Below are 24,593 nucleotides of genomic sequence, written 5' to 3'. Positions count from 1 at the left end.
AGTTGCCTTATATTGAATCAGACAATTGGTCTATCAAGGTCAGTATTATCTGCTCAGACTGGCAGCGGCTCTCCAGGGTCTCAGGCTGAGGTCTTTCACATCACCTAGTGCCTGATCCTTTTAACTGGAGATGCTGAGGATTGGACCTGGGACCTTCTGCACACCAAGCTAGGGTTGCCAACCTCTCTCTTTCCAAGATGTGAACTGGCTACTGAGCAGACCATGTTGTATCCTGAAGAAGATTCTTAATCGAAACAGGAAGGATACCGGATCCCTGTACTTTTGCACTCTTGATATAAGTCAAGGGAACTTATACACAGAAATTAATGTCCAGGAACGAAAGCTACATAGCACGTCATCATTTGCCTTGGTGGCTCTTATAAAAGACCAGCTTTATATACTGATTTGGTCCTAATATTCACCTTTCTACTTAGACTTTTGAACTGCATTTGCTTTTCTGCACATTGTTATGTTGTATTGTACAGTCTGTGTATTGTAAACTGCCTAACTTTGTTACCTTTAACAACGTTGATCTTTTGCATATACTAGCAGTATTATTGCCTTTCTGCTGTTATTTCCTCACAACCTCCAGGCACTAGCTGGAGACCTCCTGCTATTACAACTGATCTCCAGCCGATAGAGATCAGTTCACCTCAAGAAAATGGACGCTTTGGCAATTGGACTCCATGGCATTGAAGTCCCTCCACTCCCCAAACCCTGCCCTCCTCAGGCTCCACCCCAAAAATCTCCAGCCGGTGGTGAAGAGGGACCTGGTAACCCTACGCCAAGCAGATGCTCTACCACTGAGCCATGGCCCCATTGGTTACAATTCAACTTAAATAGTCTTTGGATGATCTGTGATCTTTGTCATATCTTTGTTGACCCTCACTCCCAGGTAAATTGCAGCCTTTGGACACAGGGCAGCAATTGAGGTCACCACGAAATTGTACCCTTACCAAAGGTAAATAGGGCTGGATGTTGGGGGCGGGGGGAGATCCCCTTGGAACCATATGTACGCTGCCTTGAATTTCATGATGGAAGAACTAGTGTAATGTAGGGAAAAGAATGGGCATTTCTTTGAGTAAAGACTGCAAAGGATTAGGCTGCAAATGACTCATTCACTCGCTGAATTTGCCTCAAATACTTCTTGGTCTTGTGGCTTAAGCAATCATTTCTGTGCATAATGACAAGGTCCACACACAAACGCCTCTTTCAATTTCCTGAGCAATCGGCAGATCTCCTTTTATAACCCTGGCAACCGAGAAAACATTGCCAAAGCAATTTCTATGTCACCCCCAATGAGTGGTTAGAATGCTGAATGAGGCAACCTGGAGATGTTTTAGGAAACCGGATGAGTGTGGTGAGAGAACATGACCGGGTGACAAGAAGAGAACGCAACAGTTGTATCAGAACACGGCCTGTTGTTGCTAAAATAGTGGGAAAGAAAAGCCAAAAACTCAAAAGTACAATTTTCAGCAAGTTGATACTTTCGTGTTCTATGGTTAGCCTGATCTCTTTCCCATCCCCATCAAAAAATATTAAAGGGTGATCATAACAGTTTGACAGCCAGAAGTATACAATGAAGACTGATCACCATTATCAACAGGATCAGCGAGGAAATGGCTGGGTCCCCTCCACTCTCAGACAGGAAGCTTGGGAGCAATGAGGAGGGCGTTGATGCTCCGCAGGTAGGGTTGCCAGCTCCAGGTTGGTAATACCTGGAGATTTTGGGGGTGGAGCCTGAGGAGGGTGGGGTTTGGGGAGGGGGGAGACTTCAATGTGGTACAATGCCATAGAGTCTAATTGCCAAAGCGGCCATTTTCTGCAAGGGAACTGATCTTTGTGGCCTGGAGAGCAGTTGTAGTAGTGGGAGATCTCCAGCCACCACCTGGAAGTTGGCTACCCTATCCACAGGGGACTGGCTCATTTTCAGTGATCAGCAGCTGAGGAGTTGTCTAACATCACCTCCTGGGTCCAGACCACTGTCAGCAGGTCTAAGAAAGTTCCAGTGGCAGTGCCAGTCATTTTTAGAAAAAACCCTGGGCTCAGTGTATCTGTATACGTGGTAGCTCAGGGGAAGATCTACTCCATTACATCCTGGCCTGCCCTCTCTACATCAAGCCTCAGTTCCTGGCAAATATTCTTTCCACTTATTATCTGATGCCGATAAACTAATTTTCTTGCTTTCCAATACTGACCCTTTTGTTTCCCGGGAAATGGCACTTTGTAGCCTTGCAGCCAGGGAAAATCAGGGCAAAGAAAGCCATTGAATAAGGAAAGGAGCCAAACTGGTGTATTTTAATCTTACGACTTTTAATGGTTTTATATACATTTTAAGTTGTTTTAATATTGTCATGATTGTAAAGGCTTATGGCCATGCACAATAAATATGACTAACTGACATCACCTCCTGGGCCCCGGCATCTCCAGTTAAAGGGACTAGGCAAGTAGGTGATGTGAAATACCTTTGCCTGAGACCCCGGAGAGCCGCTGCCAGTCTGAGTAGACAATACTGACTTTGATGGACCAAGGGTCTGATTCAGTATAAGGCAGCTTCATGTGTTCAACATTTCCTTGCTTTAGAATTGTTTTTTATTTTTAATGTAATTACCTTGGGGCACAGGATGGGGCCTTCCACTGAGTTTGACCATTGGTCCACCTAGCTCAGAACTGTCCACTCTCAGCAGCTCTCCAGCCTCGAGATTTCCCTTTTTGAAGAAAACTCTTTTCTGGTCCTTAGAGCTAAGAAAATAGGCTTGAAAATATTGCAGACTGAGAAAATCTCAGAAACTACTGTAAGAGTTTCTCGTTACATAGCAGCAGTTAGGAAGAGGTTGAGCGTCCGTTCCCTGCATAGATGTCTTTTCCCATAAGAAGGATCTATGCATATTTGACCAATATATGCAGTTTTTCTTAATTTGAATAATTAATACACAAAGAGGTCATTGTTTCTTGGTCCTGAGCTTGGATTTGTTGGGTACTCGATTTTTAGTTGCTGTTTCCTCCCCAATGCAACGCAGTCCTAAGTGTGGTAATAATACTCACTGAAAACCTTGCTGCAAATTTCCTACTATTGACCACACGATGGCAGCACTCTCTTTAGCAATAATTTAGAGATAATTCTTGTTCTTATCAAAGTCCCCCCCCCCCCAAGCAATAGGATAGATCCTTGGGTGGAAATCAAAACAGTCCTTTTATATGGCCAGAATAATATGCAGTTAAAAGACTGGCAGCTCTAGGTTTGCTCTTCCAATTTTCCTGTTTATGAACCCAGGAATGGCTCAAGTCAATAGAAATCAAAGATTCAGTGGCACTTCAAGAGTAACATTTATTTCAATGTATTTCAATAGTTATTTAAATATGAGCAAAAAGGTTTTTCAGTCAGGCAGTCTTTATTATGGCCCATAAGCCATTTAGAAGTAAGAGTAAAACAAATAAAAAGACAAATATAAAACAAATCTACATAAAATACCTCTGTACTTCACTCGTCCTGATATATCTAACAGTTAAAAGGTTAGAATCTAGGTAAATTATGTACTAGACATTATCTCAGCCCATATTTTCATTGCAGAAGACAAAACATTCACTTCAGAAGCAGTAGATCCCCCAGAATTACAACTGATCTCCAGACAACAGAGGTCAGTTCCCCTGGAGGAAACCCTGCCCAGGTTCTACCCCAAAATCTCCAGGAATGTTCCACCCCAGTGTTGGCAACCTTTCCTCAGGGTGATGTTTGGGGCATCCAGGAAAGAACAGCTGACCCTCCAAAATGTTATTTTACTGCAGCCTGCTCTTTTTGTGAATGCGGAATTTCTCATGGAAGAGAGAACTGTAGTTAGGAAGCCCCTCGAGGTGGGGGTGGGACAAAAATGTTTCCTCTCCAGATCTGTAGAAAAAAAATGGGCAGGCTGTCTACCATACATTCTTACACATAGCAGGATAAAGATACTAATCAAAAGCTAGGGTTGCCAGGTCCCGCTGCCACTGGTGGGAGGTTTTTGGGGTGGAGCTTGAGGAGGGCGGGGTTTGAGGAGGGGAGGGACTTCAATGCCATAGAGTCCAACTGCCAAAGTGGCTATTTTCTCCAGGGGAACTGATCTCTATCGGCTGGAAATCAGTTGTAATAGTGGGAGATCTCCAGCTAGTACCTGGAGGTTGAGATAAAAATGCACAAGTACTAAGATAGTCTAGCTAAGGTAAAGATAGTACTGGCTCTCAAAATGATTGCAAAACGTATATATTGACAATAACAAAAGTGCAAGTGCAATAGTGTGACAACGGAAACTTATCAAATCTAAAGACGGACTCAATACAGCAAGATAGTCAACAATAATATATACAAACAAATATGCCAACTGTAAAAAAGTCAATTCCGGCTTGGGGTCCAAGTCTGGGAAGTACAAATGCAAAGTCTCTTATTTCATAATCCTAACAGAAGGAAAAAAGAGGGAGATTGAAGTCGGGTCGGAACGCCGTCCGGATGCTTTGCGTTTTCGCCGCCACCGGGGGCAGCTTCTTCAGCTCTCCGTGTGCAAGGAGGCAGTGCTCCTACAACTTAAATATCAAGAGAATATCTTACATGTAAACAAGGGTATGATTCTCAGCTAGTCAATGCTTGCTCCCAGAGGGTTGCTCAATGTTCTGTCTTGTGCCAGTTGTGGGTTGTGCCAGTTCTGGGTTGGGAAATACCTGGAGATTTTGAGGGTGGAACGTGAGGAGGGCAGGGTTTGGGGAAGGGAGGGACTTCAATGGGGTATAATGCCATAGAGTTCAGCTTTCAAAGCAGCCATTTTCTCCAGGTGAACTGGTCTCAGTCACCTGGAGATCAGTTGTAATCGCGGGAGATCTCCAGCCACCACATGGAGGTTAGCAGCACAGGTGTGAAACTTAATAACAAAGTCCAAAACCTATTTATAGCTACACCAATTAAACACAGTACATGGACAAGACTAATATATACATCTCATGAGCTATCCTAAAAGACATACCAACATATAAACAATCAAAAAGTCTCTTGCACAGGCCTCAATGATCTGTATGCAGAATGGTTCCACCCAGGATGCCACGAAGTAGGTAAATAGGTTTTGCACTTTGTTATTAAGTTTCGCATCTGTGCTGATTTCCAAACCGCGTGGTAGTGGTACAGGGGTGCCTTTTTCCTACATACCACATGGAGGTTGGCAATCCTACCCATTGACCAGAGAAGAAATAAGGCAGGAAAGAAAAGCCATGGAGGAGGAAACGTGTTACAATCCCAGACATTCAACCCAGGGCAAAATGAATGTTTGGCTTGGCTAACCAAATAACTCGAGCCACCCCATGTGACTACAGCCACACGTAGTGTTTCAAACTTCCAGTTGTCTGTGGTCAGTACAGAAAGTCCCGTGAGCAAGCACAGGGGCATTCCCCTTTTAAGCTGGCTCCGCTTTTATAAGCCCCAAATCTGTTTCTCAGGCAACCAGATTCAAATGACCACAAACACGACCCCCCGACTCCGCATCCCACAGTCTAGTCTTTGTTGTGATTTTCCTCCCCGCTTCCTCCCTCCTAGTGATGTTTTCCAGATGAGGGTGTGTGTGAACTTCCTTCCTTCACTTAATCATTTGAATATAATGTCGTGAATCAGAAAGCGCCAGGGGAAAGGCATGCCCTCCATATCAAGGCTGGGTACATTTCCCCACGTAGGATATAGTGTTCTGGGCTGGCAGAGAAAATATTGCCAAGAAGAGTTAATTATATGAGAACGCAAGAAAAGCCCTGCTAGATCAGACCGGGGGACCGTCTAGTCCAGCATCCTGTTTCAGAATGTGGCCAACCACTTCCTCTGGAGGGCCAACAAACATAGGGTTGCCAACCTCCAGGTAGTCCCCAAGACAAGAAGGCTCGGTGCTGTGAGGATAATTGTAGCAACCCAAAACAGCACTATGACAATTTAAAGCAAATTAAAGCGCATTTTATAAAGTGCAATAGTGAAAAAATATATACACAAAAATATGTACAAAATAGAAGTACAACAAGATACAAAATTTACAAAATGCAATCCAATAAATATATTATTCTTCAAGGGATATCACAAATCCTCAAGCAACAAATAAGTCAAAATATATAACCCATAGGCAAGAAGAGATGCACATTACATGGGAAAAGCCCCTAGGAGCAAAAGAGATGGAAAAGGGGGGAGAGAGATGCACATTGCATGATACAGGTTGCTCAAGAAGCCATATGCGAAACATGGTCCCGATCTAGATGACACGTCTGACATCCTTTTCCTGTGGCTCTGCTCCAATATTTGGAATAATCAATAGACTTTGATATCAATGGATGCCCCTATGGGTTATATATTTTGACTTATTTGTTGCTTGAGGATTTGTGATATCCCTTGAAGAATAATATATTTATTGGATTGCATTTTGTAAATTTTGTATCTTGTTGTACTTCTATTTTGTACATATTTTTGTGTATATATTTTTTCACTATTGCACTTTATAAAATTCACTTTAATTTGCTTTAAATTGTCATAGTGCTGTTTGGGTTGCTACAACCTCCAGGTAGTAGATGGAGATCTTCTGCTATTTCAACTGATCTCCAGCCAACAGAGATCAGTTCACCTGGAGAAAATGGCCGCTTTGGCAATTAGACTCTATGGCATTGAAGTTCCTCCCCTCTCCAAACCCCACCCTCCTCAGGTTCCGTTCCAAAAAACTCCCACCGGTGGCAAAGAGGGACCTGGCAACCCTAAACAAACCCAAAAACAGGGCATAGAGACTAAGGCCTTCCTCTGATATTGCCTCCTAGGTTTGCTGCCTCTGCATACAGAGGTTCCCCTTAGTCCCCATGGCTTAGGGTTGCCAGCTCCGGGTTGGGAAATACCTGGAGATTTGGGGGGAGGAGCATGAGGAGGGGAGGGTTTGGGGAGGGGGAAGGGCTTCAAAGCCATGGAGTCCTATTGCCAAAGCAGCCGTTTTCTCTAGGGGAACTGATCTCTGTCGCCTGGAGATTGGTTGTAATAGTGGGCGATCTCCAATCACCACTTGGAGGTTGGCAACCCTACCATGTAGTAGCCACTGGCAGGCCTCTCCTCCATGAATCTGTCTGGTCCCCTTTTAAAGCCCTCTAGGCTTATAGCCCTCACTACAACCACTGTGACCAGGGTTGCCAACCCCCAGGTAGCAGCTGGAGATCTGCTATTACAACTGATCTCCAGGTGACAGATCAGTTCCCCTGGAGAAAAATGGCTGCTTTGGAAGGTGGACTCTATGAAATTATACCCCATTGAAGTCCCTCCCCTCCCCAAATCTCGCCCTTCTCTGGCTCCACCCCCAAAATCTCCAGGTATTTCCCAACCCAGAGCTGGCAACCCTGTCACTTAATTTCAGAATTTAACTATTCATCGAGTGAAGTAGTACGACCTTCTGTCTGACTTGAATCTATTGCCCATCAACTGGAACAGTGGCCTGAATTCTCATTTCATATGACAGTTCTCTCAATGTGCTCCTTCCATCGCATGCATAATTTTAATGAGAACATAGTACAGATGTGTAGGCTTTGGGGGGGGGGCTCACCGTTTGGGCTAACTTGAGCATCAGATTTCACTGGCCTCTGAGCTCATTTTGAATAGCCCAGTTTTGATTTTGCTTCTGCCTAGTGAGAAATGAAACTGCAGTTCTTTTTTCCACACACCATTCTGATTCTCCTGTGCCAAATCATCCCCCTAGAAATGTACGCATTTTGTGTGCCTCAAGTGTGCGCAAAAGGGGTTTTCCACACAGGGACAGACATCTGCGGTTTCACAGATGCTGGTGCAGCTGCTGATACAGTGCAGCAGCAATGGGGCTTTCCCATGACAAGTTTTCCTGTATTTTCCCTGCCCAGGCCCATAGCTAGGGTTGCCAGCTCCAGGCTGGGAAATACCTGGAGGTTTTGGGGGCGGAGCCTGAGGAGGGCGGGGTTTGGAGAGGGGAGGGACTTCAATGGCATAGAGTCCAATTGCCAAGCCAGCCATTTTCTCCAGGTGAACTGATCTCTTATTGCCTGGAGATCAGTTGTAATAGCAGATCTCCAGCTAGTACCCTGAGGTTTAGCAAAACCAAAACAAAAGCACCTCCGTGCCTATACCTTGGTGGTTTGGAAATTAGCACGGGTAAAAGGTACACAAATGCTCAGAGCCAGTTAGCAAAATACAAATATTATTAGGTGCTTAGACAAAAAAGACAAACTGTGTGAAGCAAATGTTCTTAACAACTGTGACTAAACAATATACAATATATACATGGAATAATTCATTTGGTGGGCAAAAAGTCCTCTTCTTAAATATTTCAAAGATGATCCGTTCCAATGCTATAAGTTATTCACAGGTATCAATCCAACAGGTATGGATCCAAAGTTTTATGGATCAAAACATGGGGGACGGCCGTTTAACCTTGGTTTCTTCAGCCCCATATTATTTCATCCATGCAATGGTAATTTCACAGCCTAGCAAAGTCCATAAAGGTTCAGTCTTAAGCCACAGCAATGTCCACAAGTTCCCATAAGGGATACTAACTTATACCATTGGAACGGATCATCTTTGAAATATTTAAGAAGAGGACTTTTTGCCCACCAAATGAATTATTCCATGTATATATTGTATATTGTTTAGTCACAGTTGTTAAGAACATTTGCTTCACACAGTTTGTCTTTTTTGTCTAAGCACCTAATAATATTTGTATTTTGCTAACCAGTACCCTGAGGTTGGCAACCCTATGTGCAGTACAGGTGTTAAGTGTTGCGCTATGGGAGAGATGGCTCCAAGTCCCTCCTCACCCAGGGTCAATTAATCTTTGGTGGCCTGCAATGCAGGGTTGTTGTAAGAACGGCATGGGGGGAAGCCACATATGCTGTCTGAAATCCATGAAGGCAAGGCAGGAGAAAAATGTCCCTGGTGCATTCTCTCGGCATGAGGTTCCATGCAGGAAGCTGCTGTGATATTTTTGCCAATTCTAATCAGAAGTTCTCATCTCCTGGCACTGATTTATTCTGCTGACCATTGTCATCTTGAATTCTAGGAAGGTCTCCAAAGCCTTCTTTCCCCCCCCCCCACCTTTGCAGTTGTTTCTTGCCTTAAATGACAGTTTGGCAAGGAAAGCAAAGACCGACACGCACAGGAAGGCGCTGTTTTTCATAACACGGTTATTCCGAGGATACTCCAAGGGGGTCAGGAAAATTCTGTAACACATTCTCCCCCCCCACACACACACACACATATACTTGTGTGTTTTCCCCCAAACAGGATCTTCTTGCTTCCTTAGTTACTAATGAGATTTCTGCACCTAACAGCCAACCAAGAGGCAAGACAGTTCCAGCGCTTTGCCGGAAATCTGATAGGGGACAGCATCTTGGCTGGGTTTTTATTTTAAGCCACATGCGTGTATTTGATTTTTGTGCAGATGACAGTCACCGGCAGATGGCTTTCGGTAGGCCTAACCGAGTAACGCAGTTGAGCGACAAACAGAATCCCCAGGGGACTGATGAGCACAGACCGTTTAATAACTAGGAACTGTCTGGAAAGCAGGGGCTGTTCCACCCATGCAAGAGTATCACTTCCTAGTGCCTGACACTGAACGGAATGAATGACAGCTGAATGTGTGAATGGTGGTGTTACATCCGTGATGGCCCAATATTAGGGCTGCCACCTGCCCGGGGAACAAAATGCCCTGCCCCTTTAACAGAGGCTCAATGGGATGTTATTGATTGGGTGGGGTTATTTAACTCCATACCACAAAAAGCTTCAGCTGCCTGTTTCCACAAGTCAAGCCTCTATTCAAGGAACAGGGCAGGTTTCCCACACACCCCCTCTGCCAGGTTTGGCCCATCCACACATGCAAGTCATCACTTGATGGGACACAACAGTCAGGTAATGGGCATGTATGTGTACATTGTCCTTTTGAAAGCCTGTAACACCCCATCTTCAAATACAGAACCCAAAAACACAGAAGACATGCCTTATGCCGAGGTAGACCATTGGCTAGTCTGGCTCAGTATTACCTACTCTGACTGGCAGCAGCTCTCCAGGGTCTCAGGTCAAGGTCAGGTCATACTCTCGCTGTATCAAGGTCAGCACTGTCTACTCTGACTGGCAGCTGCTCTCCAGGGTCTCAGGTCAAGGTCAGATCATATTCTTGTGGTATCAAGGTCAGTATAGTCAACTCTGACTGGCAGCACCTCTCCAGGGTCTCAGGTCAAGGTCTTTCACATCTTCTACTACCTGATTGTTTTAACTGGAGATGCCAGGGATTGAACCTGGGACCTTCTGCACGCCAAGCAGATGCTCTACCACTGAGCCATACTGCCTCCCTTACCTGAACATATGAAACAGTCTTATATCAAGTCATACCACCAGCCCTTTTAGCTCAGTCCGGTTCCCTCTGATCAGCAGGAACTCTGGCTCTAGCATCTGAGACACAGAAGGGTCGGCTACTTTGGATCCTGAGTTGTTAGGATTGGACCTGGCACCTCCTGCACACAAAACATGTATTCTGCAACGGAGCCGCAAGCTCCTCCCCACCCCAAAGTCCTCCCAGAGTTTCTCCTTGCTTTCTACCACCACTCTGCTCCAGAGATGTGGATTCCAAACTGGGCACCATCTTCCTGTCTCCGTCTTTGTGTGCCAGTCAAACAAAAGAAGCTCCAGTTCAAAACAGAGGTGCAGTTTGTCATTGTTTCCCCCTTGGGGCCATCGTGGTTTCCAGGTGAGAGTGCGTCATTTTCAAGGAGCCTGTGAAAAGTCCCATCACATCTTTCCTAGAACTTTCCCAGATCTGACTTCCCACCTTTTTCAGATAACGAGAACTTCAAAAAAGCTTCATTCCTCAGAAAGATATTCGTAACCTCCTTGTCACGGTGACGATCAGAGTCATCATCTGACCGTCTGGTTTCCTGAGGCTGCCAGACCATCAAAAGCCTTGCTCTCAATGACAATGAAACGTGTTGTGTGATTCTCGGGGACTGGTGGCATGCCAACAAACCATTTCCCAAAAAGAAAAGCTGGGAACCGCTTTAAAAGACGCACGTTCCCAGGGTGTTCAGGAAATGCTACTTAAACAAACCAGGGACGATGTTTATCCTCATGTTTTGGAAACCGTCCGCAGAACAAGATCAGTTGGTTATTCTGATTAGTCGTTTTCTTTTCCCCCCCTATGATTTGAAATGAAACTTGAGGTTTACAAAAGGGCTGCAGAGAGGTGGCCCAGGCAAAGATTCTCTCTCCACCCCCCAACCACCCTTCAGAAAGACACATGGTACTTTCCACTACAGGTAAGCCGCTACTATCCTCCAGTAGTACCTTGCAGGGGTGATTGTAGCCTGATTGCCACAGCCGTCATAGTCAGTGGCCTTTTATGCAGGGACGTTTCCCCGCGGTCACCCCTGCCGACTACTGCAGGGCTTCCTTTTGATTATGCATGCCTTTCCCACCCATCAGAAGTTGTCTCGCTCTCCCCGTGCGTTTTGCCCGCATTTTCCAGATTCTGGCTAAAACAGCATCTGCAAAACACAGGCAAAAGCGTGGAGAGAGCAAGGTGACCTCTGACGGGGAGGGCGGTGTCCTCAGTGGGGTATAGTGCCATAGACTCCACCGCCAAAGCAGCCATTTTCTCTAAGGCAAACTGATCTCTAGTCTGGCGATCATTCAAGGTGATCTGGCCCCACCTGGAAGTTGACAAACCTTCCTGGGCCCCTGGAATTTTATACCCCTTCTTCTACCCTCTTGGGGGCTCCAGTTCACACACACCTTTCCTTAGAATTATGGTCCGCATCCCTAATATGCTAGTACCCCAATAGTATCTAAATGGTGAAACTGTGCAGACACAGTTCCAGCACAATAAATTTGCACATGACCAGCGTGCAGAGGCGGCAGATTTTGGTGTATGTTAATTTAGTTCCAAAAGGAAATTGTAAGGCTTTGGGGCCAGATGAGCACACACGAAGACAGCCACCTATTTGTTCACATGCTTGCTGCAGTTAAAATAACAACATTTAGAAACAGTCCCAAGGAATGTATACGTTTCTACCATTAGCTGACAGCAAGTTAAGCTTGTCCAAATAAGAAACAAGGAGTTTCATATCTTTGCTGAATAGTTTGAAAGCAACAGTCCTGCTAAAGAGTCAGGGATTTCACTGAGAAAGCGATTTCAAACCAGAGCCCAATTTTTCTAAGATCTGGCTCTCCAAGTCTCTCCGTCTCTGGGCAGGTTCTGCAGCTAAATGAATATTTCTGTTTTTGTCCTCATTGCTAACAATGACCCTTTGTTGGGGAAAAGAGAAAACCCAGATGCCCGCTAGCTACGTAAAATGTGAATCTTCTTTTTTTTTTAATTTCTCATTTCTGAACTCAGTTTCTTCCAGGCTGGCCAAAAGCATCTGGAAAGGGGGGGGGGGAATTCCAACCGTGACTTTTTCCTCTCTCCATGAATGCATAATTAGTTATTGGTACACAATGCCCGCACCCTGCAAACGCAGAAGGGGGGGGGGGACCCAACCCTGAGCGACCATCTGTAAATCTGAGTCCCAATATGTGATCGTATAAATCATGATAGGTGTTAAATGACAAAATAATGGATCTTTTCAGCGATGCCCTTGGCACACGATGATAGAGGTGCATTTTATATGAGAAAACCGACCACAGCTCTTTGGCTCATAAAACTGCAAACAGAAACTTGTAAGCTTTGGCAGCGGTTGGCCTTGGGGGCGGGGGAGAGAAAAGAAGCAGCCATTATGCTCAGATTAGAGTTGACCCATCCTGGAGACGCACCAAACGTGTACAGTTCCCTCAGCTCCCTTTCAGCATCCCCTTAAGGAGACTAGACTGTGGTTTGTTCCAAGGGTTTGGGGAGGGGGGGAGAGAAAAGTCAGTCTAGTCAATGCATCTGCTAGGGGAACGTTAAAATCTCCCAGCTTTATGGGCAACAAGACACCCCCCCTCCCTTTGTTCGTTCAACTTTGGCCTAGAAAGCTGGGCTTTTGAGGGTCGCTCTGCTACTTTTCATTAACTGAGAACAGAGTTCTGGCACATAGAAGATGGCAATCCCGACACGTAACTCAAGGAAAGGAAAAAGGCCATTGAAAACAGGAGGAAACTGTGCACGGAGAATCTCTGCAGTCTCCCCGCTCCCCCCTCCAGTTCCCTCTCAGCATGAGCTTTTAAACAACATGAGCATGGTTTAAACAAGACATTTCCATTGCCCTCTCAAGAAAGAACAACAGTCATTAAGAATCCAAGAGGAGGCCTCTTGTATAGAGACCAACACAGTTGGCATGCTAAACAATATATTCTGGACCATTTTGAATCCTTTCTCCAAACGAAAAGAAAGCATTCATAAACTCAGCCATTCAGAAGTCTATCATCCAGTTTCCCACAATGGCCAAATAGATGCCCGCCCCCCACAGAAGGCCTACAAGCGGGGCACAAAGTCCAAAGCTCCCCCGTTGTCTCCCCCCCTCCCCGGCCCCTGTCACTGCTGCCTCTGAAAGTGGAAGTTTTACTTGGCTAGTATGGCTAATAGCCACTGATGGACCAATTTATCCTCCATGAATTTGTCTTACCTTCTTTACAATGTGAGCCATCTGTACAAGATCCTTGTTGTGTCAGTAGGCTTACCAACTTCCAAGTGGTGGCTGAAGAGCTCCTGGGGTTACAACTGATCTCCAGGCAATAGAGATCAGTTCACCTGGAGAAAATGGCCGATTTGGAAGGTGGACTTTATGGCATTATGCCCTGCTGAGGTCCCTCCCATTCCCCAAATCTGCCTTCTCCAGGCTCCACCCCCAAAATGTCCAGGCATTTCCCAACCTGGAACTGGCAACCCTATGTGTCAGACCACTGATCTATTCAGTTTCACACAACCACTTGGCCCAGAGGACCAATGAAAGGCATAGAGGCCAAGGTCTCCCCCTGATGTGGTCTTCTATCACTAGTATTCAGAGGCTTACTACCTCTGTAGGAGGGAGTTTCCTTTAGTCACCATGGCTAGTGGTCACTGATGGACCTCTCCTGCCTGAGTCTGTCTATTTATTTGCCTTTTAAAACCATCTATGCTCATGGCCATCCCTACGTCCAATGGCAGTGAAGTTCTCAATTGAATGTCCTGTTGAGCATTGCAAGGATCTCCCTTTGTCTTCGTCTCTGTGCCATAGAGTTTCTGTGTCTTTCCACACTAATTGGAAGATTAATTGACTACTGTTAATAAAGGCTGGGCCAGGCACCATCAGGGAGGTGTGTGGGTTTTAGCCTGCACCGGTGTCAGCCCGCACTGGAATGTGGTTAACCAGTACATTGCTCTCTGGTGGTGGTGGAAACTGCTGTCAAGTTACAGCTGACTCATGCAACCCCATAGGGTTTTTCAGACCAGAGACATTTAGAAGTGGTTTGCCATTGCCTGCCTCTGTGTAGTGATCCTGGAGTTCCTTGGTGGTCCCCCATCCGAGTACTAACCATGGTTGACCGAGATCTGACGAGATCGGGCTAGCCTGGGCCATCTATTCCTCCCATTTTTTAAAAGAAACTTCCCAAATTTCTTTCCGCTCTGCATTTCATTAATTCTTTCGCAAGTGTGTCAAAGTGAATTCCCCATCACTGCATTGAACATCATGCGGGAGTTCACTCCTAATGTTTGAGGTAATTCAGTTTGCGAGCACCGCAAAGGAAGCACTATGCATTCATTCATTGTTGTCTGCTGATTGTCCTCTTGACCTCTGAGCCAGAAATAGTCTCACAACCTTGACTGGAAACGTTGGCAGCATGACGGCAAGCCTTGGGTCAAGTTGCTTCCCAAACACATTCTGATGTCAAGCATCAACCACCTCCTCTATCACAGCTAACATACCAGAAGGAGTTCTTTCTCCTGCACATTTCTTCCTGGCCTCTCAGATCAGCAGCGGAAGCTCTCGTCTTTTCAGAAGCGAGATTGTTAGCCATTTGAACGGGGCCTCATGGGTAGTGGCACCAACTCTCTGAAGCCATAACTTTAAATGTACGTGCCTCAGCCAGGTTTCTGCTTTGTCTACCTGGAGATCCAGGTGGCAGACTTGTTCCTTTCACCCAGCCTATAAATAAATAAATATATACTCTATACTATACTAATCCTACCTCATTGATTTCAATAATCTCCTTGTGCATCACAAAACTTACCTTATGGTAGCAAATCCAAAGCCGATACACTTGCTACCTGGTAACTGAGGGGGGAGGTTTATAGTTTAAAGCAAACCTAGATCCCAAAAATCACAGGAGGCCTGTCAGTCTCTAAGGCGCTCTGGACTTGAATCTAGCAGTCCCAATGCAGAACCACATACCGGTAGCTACCCTACGAAACTATCTTTATGGCTCTTGTGTCTGTGCACAAAATGCCATCAAGTAGCAGCCAACTGGTAATGACCCCATAGGGTTGTCAAGGCATGAGACTACCAGAGGTGGTTTGCCATTGCCTTCCTCTGCATGGCGACCCTTGACTTCCTTAGTGGTCTCCCATCCTAATACTAACCAGGGCCAACCCTGCTTAGCGTCTGAGATCTGACAAGATCAGGCTAGCCTGGGCCATCCACCTCAGGGCTCCACAGTTGTGTTTAGGATCATAGCCCAACTGAGCACATCCGCTGGAGAATGGCTGTGCAAGAGGAAAAAAATGTTCCAAACAATGTGCAGTCAAAACAACTGATTTCGACTACATTTCTCTGCAGATGTCATGTTTCGTTCAGATGGTGAGGGAGCTGGCCAGCAGCATGTTTCAGGAGTGCAGTAAGCACAACCACAACATAATGTGAATTGGGCTACACAGGGATTTTCAATGCGCTGCCCAATTCATACGATACGGCAACTGTGTGTATTGCACTCCCAAAATGTGTGGCTGGTGAGCTCTCATGCATGCAAACAGAAGGCAACGTAATGTCTGAAAAGGGCTCAAATGTAGGGGGAAAAGGGTATAATCAGATGCAGTAAAAATCAAGAGAAGGTGAAATATTTTATTTACTAGCTTCAAAAGCATAGGGGCAATATATATAGGTAATGTTATTTGAGTTAACATATGATGATCACTTTTCAGAAGGTAGTTAGAACATCCAGTTTGCTGTTCTTTTCTTTTTTTAAAACCTTTCCTGTACTGTTCCCATAGTTTATGGTTCGGAATCCTAGATCAGAGATGATGTGGTTCTGTCTGAAACCCAGTTCCCAACACACAGCTGATGTGGAAAGCCCCAGCCTCAAAAGTGTGATTCAGACATCCGATCTCTCCCATTTCTAATGGCCTGGACCCTTGCCTCCTCCTGTATCACTGGCATGATGGTATGGGTTGTTAGAGGGGTTTCGGTCTTGCAAAGGGAGTCGTTTTTGATGTCCGAGGTGATATAGAAAGACTTCTGAAAAGATTCTGAAGTGAAGTAGTAGATGAAAGGGTCAAAACAACAATTCAGGGTGGCAACACACAACGTGATCGGGTACAGTGTCCTCGCAAATCTCTCCAAGGAGCAGTTAGCGATGGCTTGGGAACGTACAAGAGCATACAAGAAAAGGATGGAATTGTAGGGTACGAAACAGACAATGAAGATAGCCACATGCACCACAATCATTCGGAGGACTTTGTCTTTGTTTGTGCCAATCTGGGAGAGGGTGTCGGGTTTCCGTAGAGTCCTCAGCACCAGCGACGCACAGGTGAGGTTGAGCATCAAGGGAATAATGAAGCCAACCACTTCAATAAATATTGTAATCTTGGACAGGTAGGTCTTCCAGATGCGCTTGGAAAAGCCTTCGAAACATGTTGTGCTTGTGTTGTAGGTGTTTGTGGTAGAAAACAAAGATGCTGAGATTCCGCCACTGAGGACCAGAATCCAGACACCCGCACACACAATGGCGGAATTCTTTCGCGTCCGAATGGTACGAGACCGGAACGGGTAGACAATAGCGAGGAAGCGGTCGACGCTGATGCAGGTGAGGAACAGCATGCTCCCGTAGATGTTGGTCAGGAAAGCAGTCCCTGAAATCTTGCACAAAGTGTCCCCAAACGGCCAGTGCCTGTTAAAGTTGTAGAAGATTTTGAACGGGAGAGTGAAGACAAAGAGCAAATCCGAGAATGCCAGGTTGGTCATGAAAATGGTCGTCTCGTTCCGCATTTTGATGCGAAAGCAGAACATGAACAAAGAGGCACAGTTGGTAATCAAACCCAGGATGAACACCACACTGTAGACGGCTCCATAGAGGTTGTACTTGAAGGAATCATCCGTCACGCAGGTTTGATTATTGCTGTGATTTCCCATTCCAGCTCCGCTCTATGCAAAGTCCTAGCTCGTGCAATGAACGTCACGGATTTCTCCTCTCCTTTAGAAGCGTGCACCAGTGAGACGTCCTGAATGTCTGTTGCCACATAGTTGGGGTGTGTGTGTGCTTTTCTCCTGCAGAAAACAAGGCAAAAAAAATCATTTAGAAATGTCCTCGTCATGTATAACCTGATTCAAAGACAATACAGACCACATGTTGTGTTTTGCAAATAAATATCCAATTTGCCTCAGTTCGTTTCCTCTTTTGTTTTGCCTTTCAAGGGGGAGGGTTATGTGTATTCTGCAACTCTGAGCATCTCCCCTTGGTAAACCAGGTTCTCAGCTTGGGAGTGCTACTCAACCCAGCAGGCAGCTGCGGTGGTTCGGAGTGCTTTTGCTCAACTTTGGCTGGTGTGCCAACAGCCTCTGTTCCTGGGTCAGTCAGCCACAGGGACCCATGCCTTAGTTACATCTAGACTGGACAACTGCAATGCGCTCTAGTTGGGGCTCCCCTTGCCAGACATTGGAAACAATGTTTGGGCTCCCCTTTGCCAGACATTGGAAACAAAAATCGATTCCAAAGATAGAGGAATGGCAGGTTAAAGTTAAAGAAATATATGTTTTGAAAGCTAACAACATATCAGAAAAATAGAGATACAATAAGTTTAGATGAGTTATGGTCACAAACTATAAATAAAATAGAGAATTTTATAAACAAGGGCGAGAAAGGGGAATGTGTTGTGCTCAGTCAGGACGGAACGATGAATATGAAGAAATAAGCTGTAACATAGGAATCCTGTTGTTATCTTATACGATATATAGATATATTGTATTTTAAATCATGAAGATGGTCATTTTTTCTGCTTCTTTCAGTTGCTGTTATCATTTATTGTTATTGTTGTTCTCCAATAAATTTTTTAAATTAAAAAAAAAGGGTTCAGAAGCTGCAGCTAGTGCGGACTTCCGGTGGTGCCGTTGGAGAGAGCACTCCATTTCCCCAGGTTGTCCTGGGAGAAATCCAAGTTTGCGTTATTTTTGGGGTACATAGATACCCCAATCCGACCCTTGCAAGTGGGTTGGAAAGCAGGAACTCCCTGCAGCCCGCAAACGCGGTTTGACCTCCTAGGTACTCTGAGGGGGCTTTTTTAAGCCCCTCGGAGTCCTAGACGCCGGTCCTGCGAGGGCACTAGGGAAGGACATCGCCAAAACGCAACTTTGGCAGCAAGCTCTACCCTCCACCGCCTTAATACCAACATAAGGACTACATAAAGAAAAGAACCTCACCTCTTGACACCCAAGTGAGTACAAAAGAAGTCTTCGTCTACTTACTAGAAATTTGAACAGACGGGAGGCTGATAAGAATATTTCTGGGACCCCCACCCCTCCATAATCCGAACTGAAAAAGTTTGATTTGAGTTAGTCATCGGGATTAGCGACAGGAGCCTTATCGGATCGATCAGCCTAAACCATAACAAAGAGTCGGAAGGATACCTTTTAGACTGACAAGAATTATCACCAATGAGAAGGTCCGAAGGAAGGGGAGGGTGATTTCTCTTCCTGATTTTCCGGCGAATTCCTGCCACGTTTGCAGTAAGGGAGTGCCTGGAACGGAAGACTCTCTATAACACCCTCTCTATCATTGGAACTAAAACAACAGGAAGTAGCCGCGGGACTGAATATCCGTCGCACTCGAGTTACTTTCAAATCATTCCTGAAGGAATAACCATCGAGAAGAGGCGATAGAAGGTCTGCAGCACTAGTAACTTCCTGTTTACTTCCTGATTAATCCGATCTAGAGCGACCGAAAAAACTCACTGGTATTTTAAAACTTTAAAATGCAATTTTAAAGCCAATTTCGACTCTTTTCAACCCGAAAAAATTATTAGGCTGATCTTTGAATTATCATCTTTTAACCAGCACCTTAAAGGCCCTGTCGGTGGACATGTATTTTACCAGCTTCTTTTGAATGTAAATGTCTCGACCCCGCTCTGGCTCACTACATAGCCCTGCCTATACTAAACTAAGGGACTCTTTACAAACCTCGACCATGGAAAAAAAGTTACAGGATATGCTAACTAAACAAACTGAGGCAACAAATAAACAGTTTGAACAGATGTCTGCACAGATGACACAGTTGACTTCTATGATGACAAATCTTGGTCAAGCATCCCAAGCTATTAATCAGAAGTTGGATGTGGTCACTGGAGACTTGAAAGAAGTAAAAACTCAAATGATTGTTATGAAGACAGATATGCAAGCGATGGATGTATCAATTAAGAAAGTGATGGATGAGCACAAGGACACAAAGAAAAAATTAACAAGCCAAGAAAAACAGATTGAAACAATACAAGCGGACCAGATGGCGGCAAAAAATCAAATGGCAATGATGGAGATGAGAGTGAAAGAGACCAACCTTCGTATACGCAATTTTCCAGATATGATGGGAGATAATAAAGAATCTGCAATACCAAATTTGGCCTACTTATTTCAGATAGATGAACAAGAATTAAAACAAGCCATTAATAGAATATACAGGATACCACTACCTGCTAGAATGAGAAGATCTAAGCCAAGAGATTTGATGATAGTGTTCTATGACACCAGAGTTAAAGACAAGATTATGAAGATTCATTATGAAAATCCAGTGTCAGCAGGAGACTCCTCTCTTATACTACTGAAGGATATTCCAAGGCATCTACTTTCACAGAGGAATAACTGAATAACTGTGTCTATACTGAAAGCTAATGGCATCAAATATCGTTGGATTATGCCACAAGGTTTGGCTTTCACCTATAAGGAAGTGAAAACGACAATTCTATCCCAAGCAGATGTGGGGAAATTTTTGAGAAAATATAAAATGGACCTTAAAGAATTACCTGGAGAGAAGGAGGAAGAAGAAGAGGAAGAAGAAGAGGTACAGGGTGCAGAAGGTGGTACTAAACTATAGACTTTTTATTTTGCTAAAAAATACTACATTATGGCAAAGCAATTTCTTGGAATGTAAATGGACTGAATGAGAAAACTAAAAGGGCCAGAATCTTCAAATATCTACAGAAATATAAATACTCCCTAATTTGCCTACAAGAAACCCATATAGCTTCAAAGCATAAAAAATACTTGGAGAAACAGGTGCTTGGACAAGCATTTATTGCTTCTGCTAAAACTAAAACAAAGGGAGTGGTAATCTATGCCCACCCCAGTCTCTGTCCAGAACTAGTATATAAAGACAATGAAGGAAGAATTGTAATTATCAGAACTAAAATATTGGGACAAAGGACAATAGTGGTTGGAATCTATGCACCCAATGAAGGGAAAAAATCCTTCTATGAAAAATTACATGACCTGATAACCCAGTACGCACAAGACCAAATTTTATTGATGGGCGACTTCAATGGAATTATTCTCCCATCTCTAGACAAAAAATCAAAAGCAAAAGATATCAATGATGGATGCTTGCCTAAAACTTTCTTTGCCATGGCTTCAGAATTAGAATTACAAGACATTTGGAGAACAATGAATACAACAGCTAAAGAATATACCTTTTATTCAGCAAGACACGATTCACACTCCAGAATCGATATGATATGGGCCAGTAAATCAATTTTCACGCAACTACGTAAAATTCATATTTTACCTAGAACTTTTTCTGATCACAATCCTGTTACCTTTGATTGGAACAATAAACAAGCATTTAGATGGCGAATGAACGATAAACTTTTAAAAGACAACAAGATACAAAAGGAATTACAGGTTTTAATGAAAGACTTTTTTGAAATTAACCTTAATGGGGAAACTTCTTTAAATACAGTTTGGGACGCATTCAAAGCTGTTCTGAGAGGTTTTATGATACAGAAACACTCGGCCTGGAAGAAGACTCAATTGCAATTTACAAACAACATACTTTGGAATTTACAAAATTTGGAGCAGAAATTGGTAATGGTAACACAGGAAGAAGAGAGAAGAGAAATTCAAATACAGATTTCTGCATCTAAACACCAATTAAATTTGGTAATAATGGAGGAAATGAATAAAAATCTGAAACTTGCTAAACAAAAGTATTTTGAATATGCAAATAAACCAGGAAAATTTTTAGCAACACAACTGAAGGACTCATTTCAAAAGAAGATTATAACAAAAATCCAAACTGCTAAAGGACCAGTTTATTCAACTTCAGAAATTCAGAAAGAATTTGTTTCATTTTACTCTAAGTTATATCAGAAAGAAAATACTCCAAAACAGAAAATAGATAAATTTCTAAACTCAATACAGATGAAAGCTTTGTCAATGACCCAGAGAGAATGTATTGAAGCTCCAGTAACAAGGGAAGAAATACAAGAAGCAATACTGAGACAAAAAACGGATAAAACACCTGGACCAGATGGAATTACTGCACTATTTTATAGAACATTTAGTGACAATTTAGTTGGATTTTTTGGTTCACTCTACAATGCAATTTTGGACGAGGGAACATCCCCGGAGACTTGGTCACACGCATTTATATCACTGATACCCAAAGACGGAAGAGATCCAGAAAAAACATCTAATTACAGACCTATATCGCTCTTAAATGTGGATTACAAAATTTTTGCTTCGGTCTTGGCATGTAGGATAAAGCAATTTATTAAGGATCTTATACATGAGGACCAAGCAGGTTTTATACCAGGAAGGCAAATAAAAGACAATGTAAGAATTTTACTAGATTCACTGGAATATTATGACCATAATATTCAACAAACTGCGGCTTTTGTATTTTTGGATGCAGAAAAAGCCTTTGATATGGTCTCTTGGAACTTTTTGAAACGGATTTTGGATAAATTGAATTTTGGAGATCGTTTTCAGAAAGGTATATTGGCTATTTATACCTCCCAACAAGCTAAAATTTTGGTTAATGAATCAATGTCAGATAACTGCCAAATCACGAAAGGGACTAGACAGGGATGTCCCTTGTCTCCACTTTTATTTTTGTTGGTGTTGGAACCGCTATGTGTGAAACTAAGAAGTATGGAGGACATCCGCGGGCTAAGAATTAAAAAACATGAATTTAAGTTGAGAGCATTCGCGGATGACCTACTGCTAATTTTGGAAAACCCAACACAGTCAATGAATATACTTCAGGAGACTTTGGATGATTTTGGAAAAGTATCAGGCTTTAAAGTGAATCAAGAAAAAACAAAGATAATATTTAAAAATTTATCGGAAATACAACAACAGGAATTTATATCATATACTGGCTGGGAGAAAGCTAACAAAGTTAAATACCTGGGAATTTGGATCACTGCAAAGAATAAAGATCTGTTAACCAACAATTACCTCAAGTTATGGGGTAAGATTAAAACTGATATGATTATATGGTCAAACAAAAAATTGTCATTAATGGGACGTATCTCAACGATCCAAATGAATGTCTTACCGAGGATGCTCTTCTTATTCCAAAATTTACCAATAATATCACAAACAAAATATTTTGAAACTTGGAGAAAAGACATCTCAAACTTCATCTGGCAAGGAAAAAAACCAAGGACTGCTTATAAATACTTGGTGGATCTAAAAACTAGAGGAGGTTTAGCACTGCCTAACTTTCAACTCTATGCTGAAGCGGTAGCTTTAGTATGGCTAAAAGACTGGATGAATTTGTCAAATGTACGTTTGCTAGACTTGGAAGGTTATAATAACTTAAGTGGATGGCATGGTTATTTGTGGTATGATAAAATTAAATTACAAGCAACATTCCGTAATCATATAATCAAGTCCTCTCTACTTCGTATTTGGATGAGATATAAACACATTTTGGAACCAGAAACACCGATGTGGATATCGCCCCAAGAAATGCTAACTTTGCGCCCACTTAGACCAGACAAATTTATTACTTATCAAGATCTAATTAATTGGGAAGGAAAGAAATGCTCACTAAAAGACTTTCAACTGCTTAAGGATGATTTACAATGGCTTCAATATTACCAAATCAAATCAGTTTTTGTACAAGATGCAAAAAAAGGTTTCTCTAAAGAAAAATCTCCGTTTCAAAGGATTCTACTAGACAATAATACAAAGCTGATTTCTAAAATGTATAATCTCCTTTTAACAATATACTGTGAGCAGGACACGATTAAACCAACTATGATCGATTGGGCTCAAAATGTGGGACATGATATTGTTTTAAATAAATGGGAAAGATTATGGTCTAAAGATTTAAAAGGAATAAAAGCACAGTCAGTGCGAGAAAACATCTATAAAATGATGTATAGATGGTATCTAACACCCAAGAAAATTGCAAAGATTTATAAAACGATGTCCCCTACTTGTTGGAAATGTAACAAAGAAATTGGTTCCTTTTATCACATGTGGTGGACCTGTGACAAAGCCAAAGACTTCTGGGACATGATTTATAACGAACTGAGATTAATACTACAAAAGAACATATCCAAAACACCAGAAATGATGTTATTGAGTATGATTCCTGACGACTTAGCAACACAAAGAACCTTTTTGATATATGCCACAACAGCTGCGAGACTGCGAAATGGAAAGGGCTCGAAACTCCAGAGAAAAAAGACTGGATTGTTAAAATGTTTGAAGTGGCAGAAATGGCAAAACTCACAGCTATTCTAAATGAAGAAAATGACGTTCGGTTTTTGGGGGAATGGGGGGCGTGGATGCATTATTGTGAATATGAGTTAAAATTGGGAAGAATGGAAGAATATTTTCTAATCTGATCCAGAGGATTATTTTTGATTTTTTTTTTATATTGAATAAGCATAATTATATTTACTAACAGATTATGGTTTTTTATATATGGTATCGATATTTTATCAAGATTAGATTACCTATGACGGGAGGAACTTTTTATTAAGAGGCAGATAGAGGTGATGGGGAAGTCAAAAAATTTTCCATTTCTTTTTTTCTTTTTTCTTTTCTCTTTTTTATTATATGATATGGAATTATAACAACTTTAGGTTAGAATTGAAATTCGATATTGTTATAGATGTTGTTTAATGCAATGGAAAATTTCTATCATAAAACCCAATAAAATTTATATTAAAAAAAAAATGCAGCTAGTGCAAAATGCTGAGGCTAGATTGCTAATTGGGGCTAGCTATCGGGAGCACGTGACCCTGATATTACCGCAATTACACTGGCTACTGCTCTGCCCTTGAGCCCAGTTCAAGGTATTGGTTTTGTCCTTTAAAGCCCTACATGGTTTGGGACCAGGATATCTGAAGGACCATCTTCTCCCATATGTTCCTCCTTGGAAAATAAGACTGCAGAGAAAGGCCCTCCTGATTATCACATCAATTTTTAAAATTATTTTATTATTA

General features: G+C 43.0%; 1 protein-coding gene across 1 annotated transcript; it reads right to left on the bottom strand.

Moving 5' to 3' along the window:
• Window positions 1-16,205: 16,205 nt before the first annotated feature.
• On the bottom strand, window positions 16,206-17,331 carry LPAR4 (lysophosphatidic acid receptor 4). The gene has a single exon (XM_056859380.1). The coding sequence runs from the start codon at window positions 17,275-17,277 to the stop codon at window positions 16,228-16,230; it is 1,050 nt and encodes a 349-aa protein (XP_056715358.1). The 5' UTR covers window positions 17,278-17,331; the 3' UTR covers window positions 16,206-16,227.
• Window positions 17,332-24,593: the final 7,262 nt, after the last annotated feature.

The sequence above is a fragment of the Euleptes europaea genome, chromosome 13, assembly GCF_029931775.1.
Source record: "Euleptes europaea isolate rEulEur1 chromosome 13, rEulEur1.hap1, whole genome shotgun sequence".
NCBI lineage: Eukaryota > Metazoa > Chordata > Lepidosauria > Squamata > Sphaerodactylidae > Euleptes > Euleptes europaea.
The sequence above is the reverse complement of the archived record's forward strand: the minus strand, read 5'-3'. Positions and strand labels throughout refer to the sequence as shown.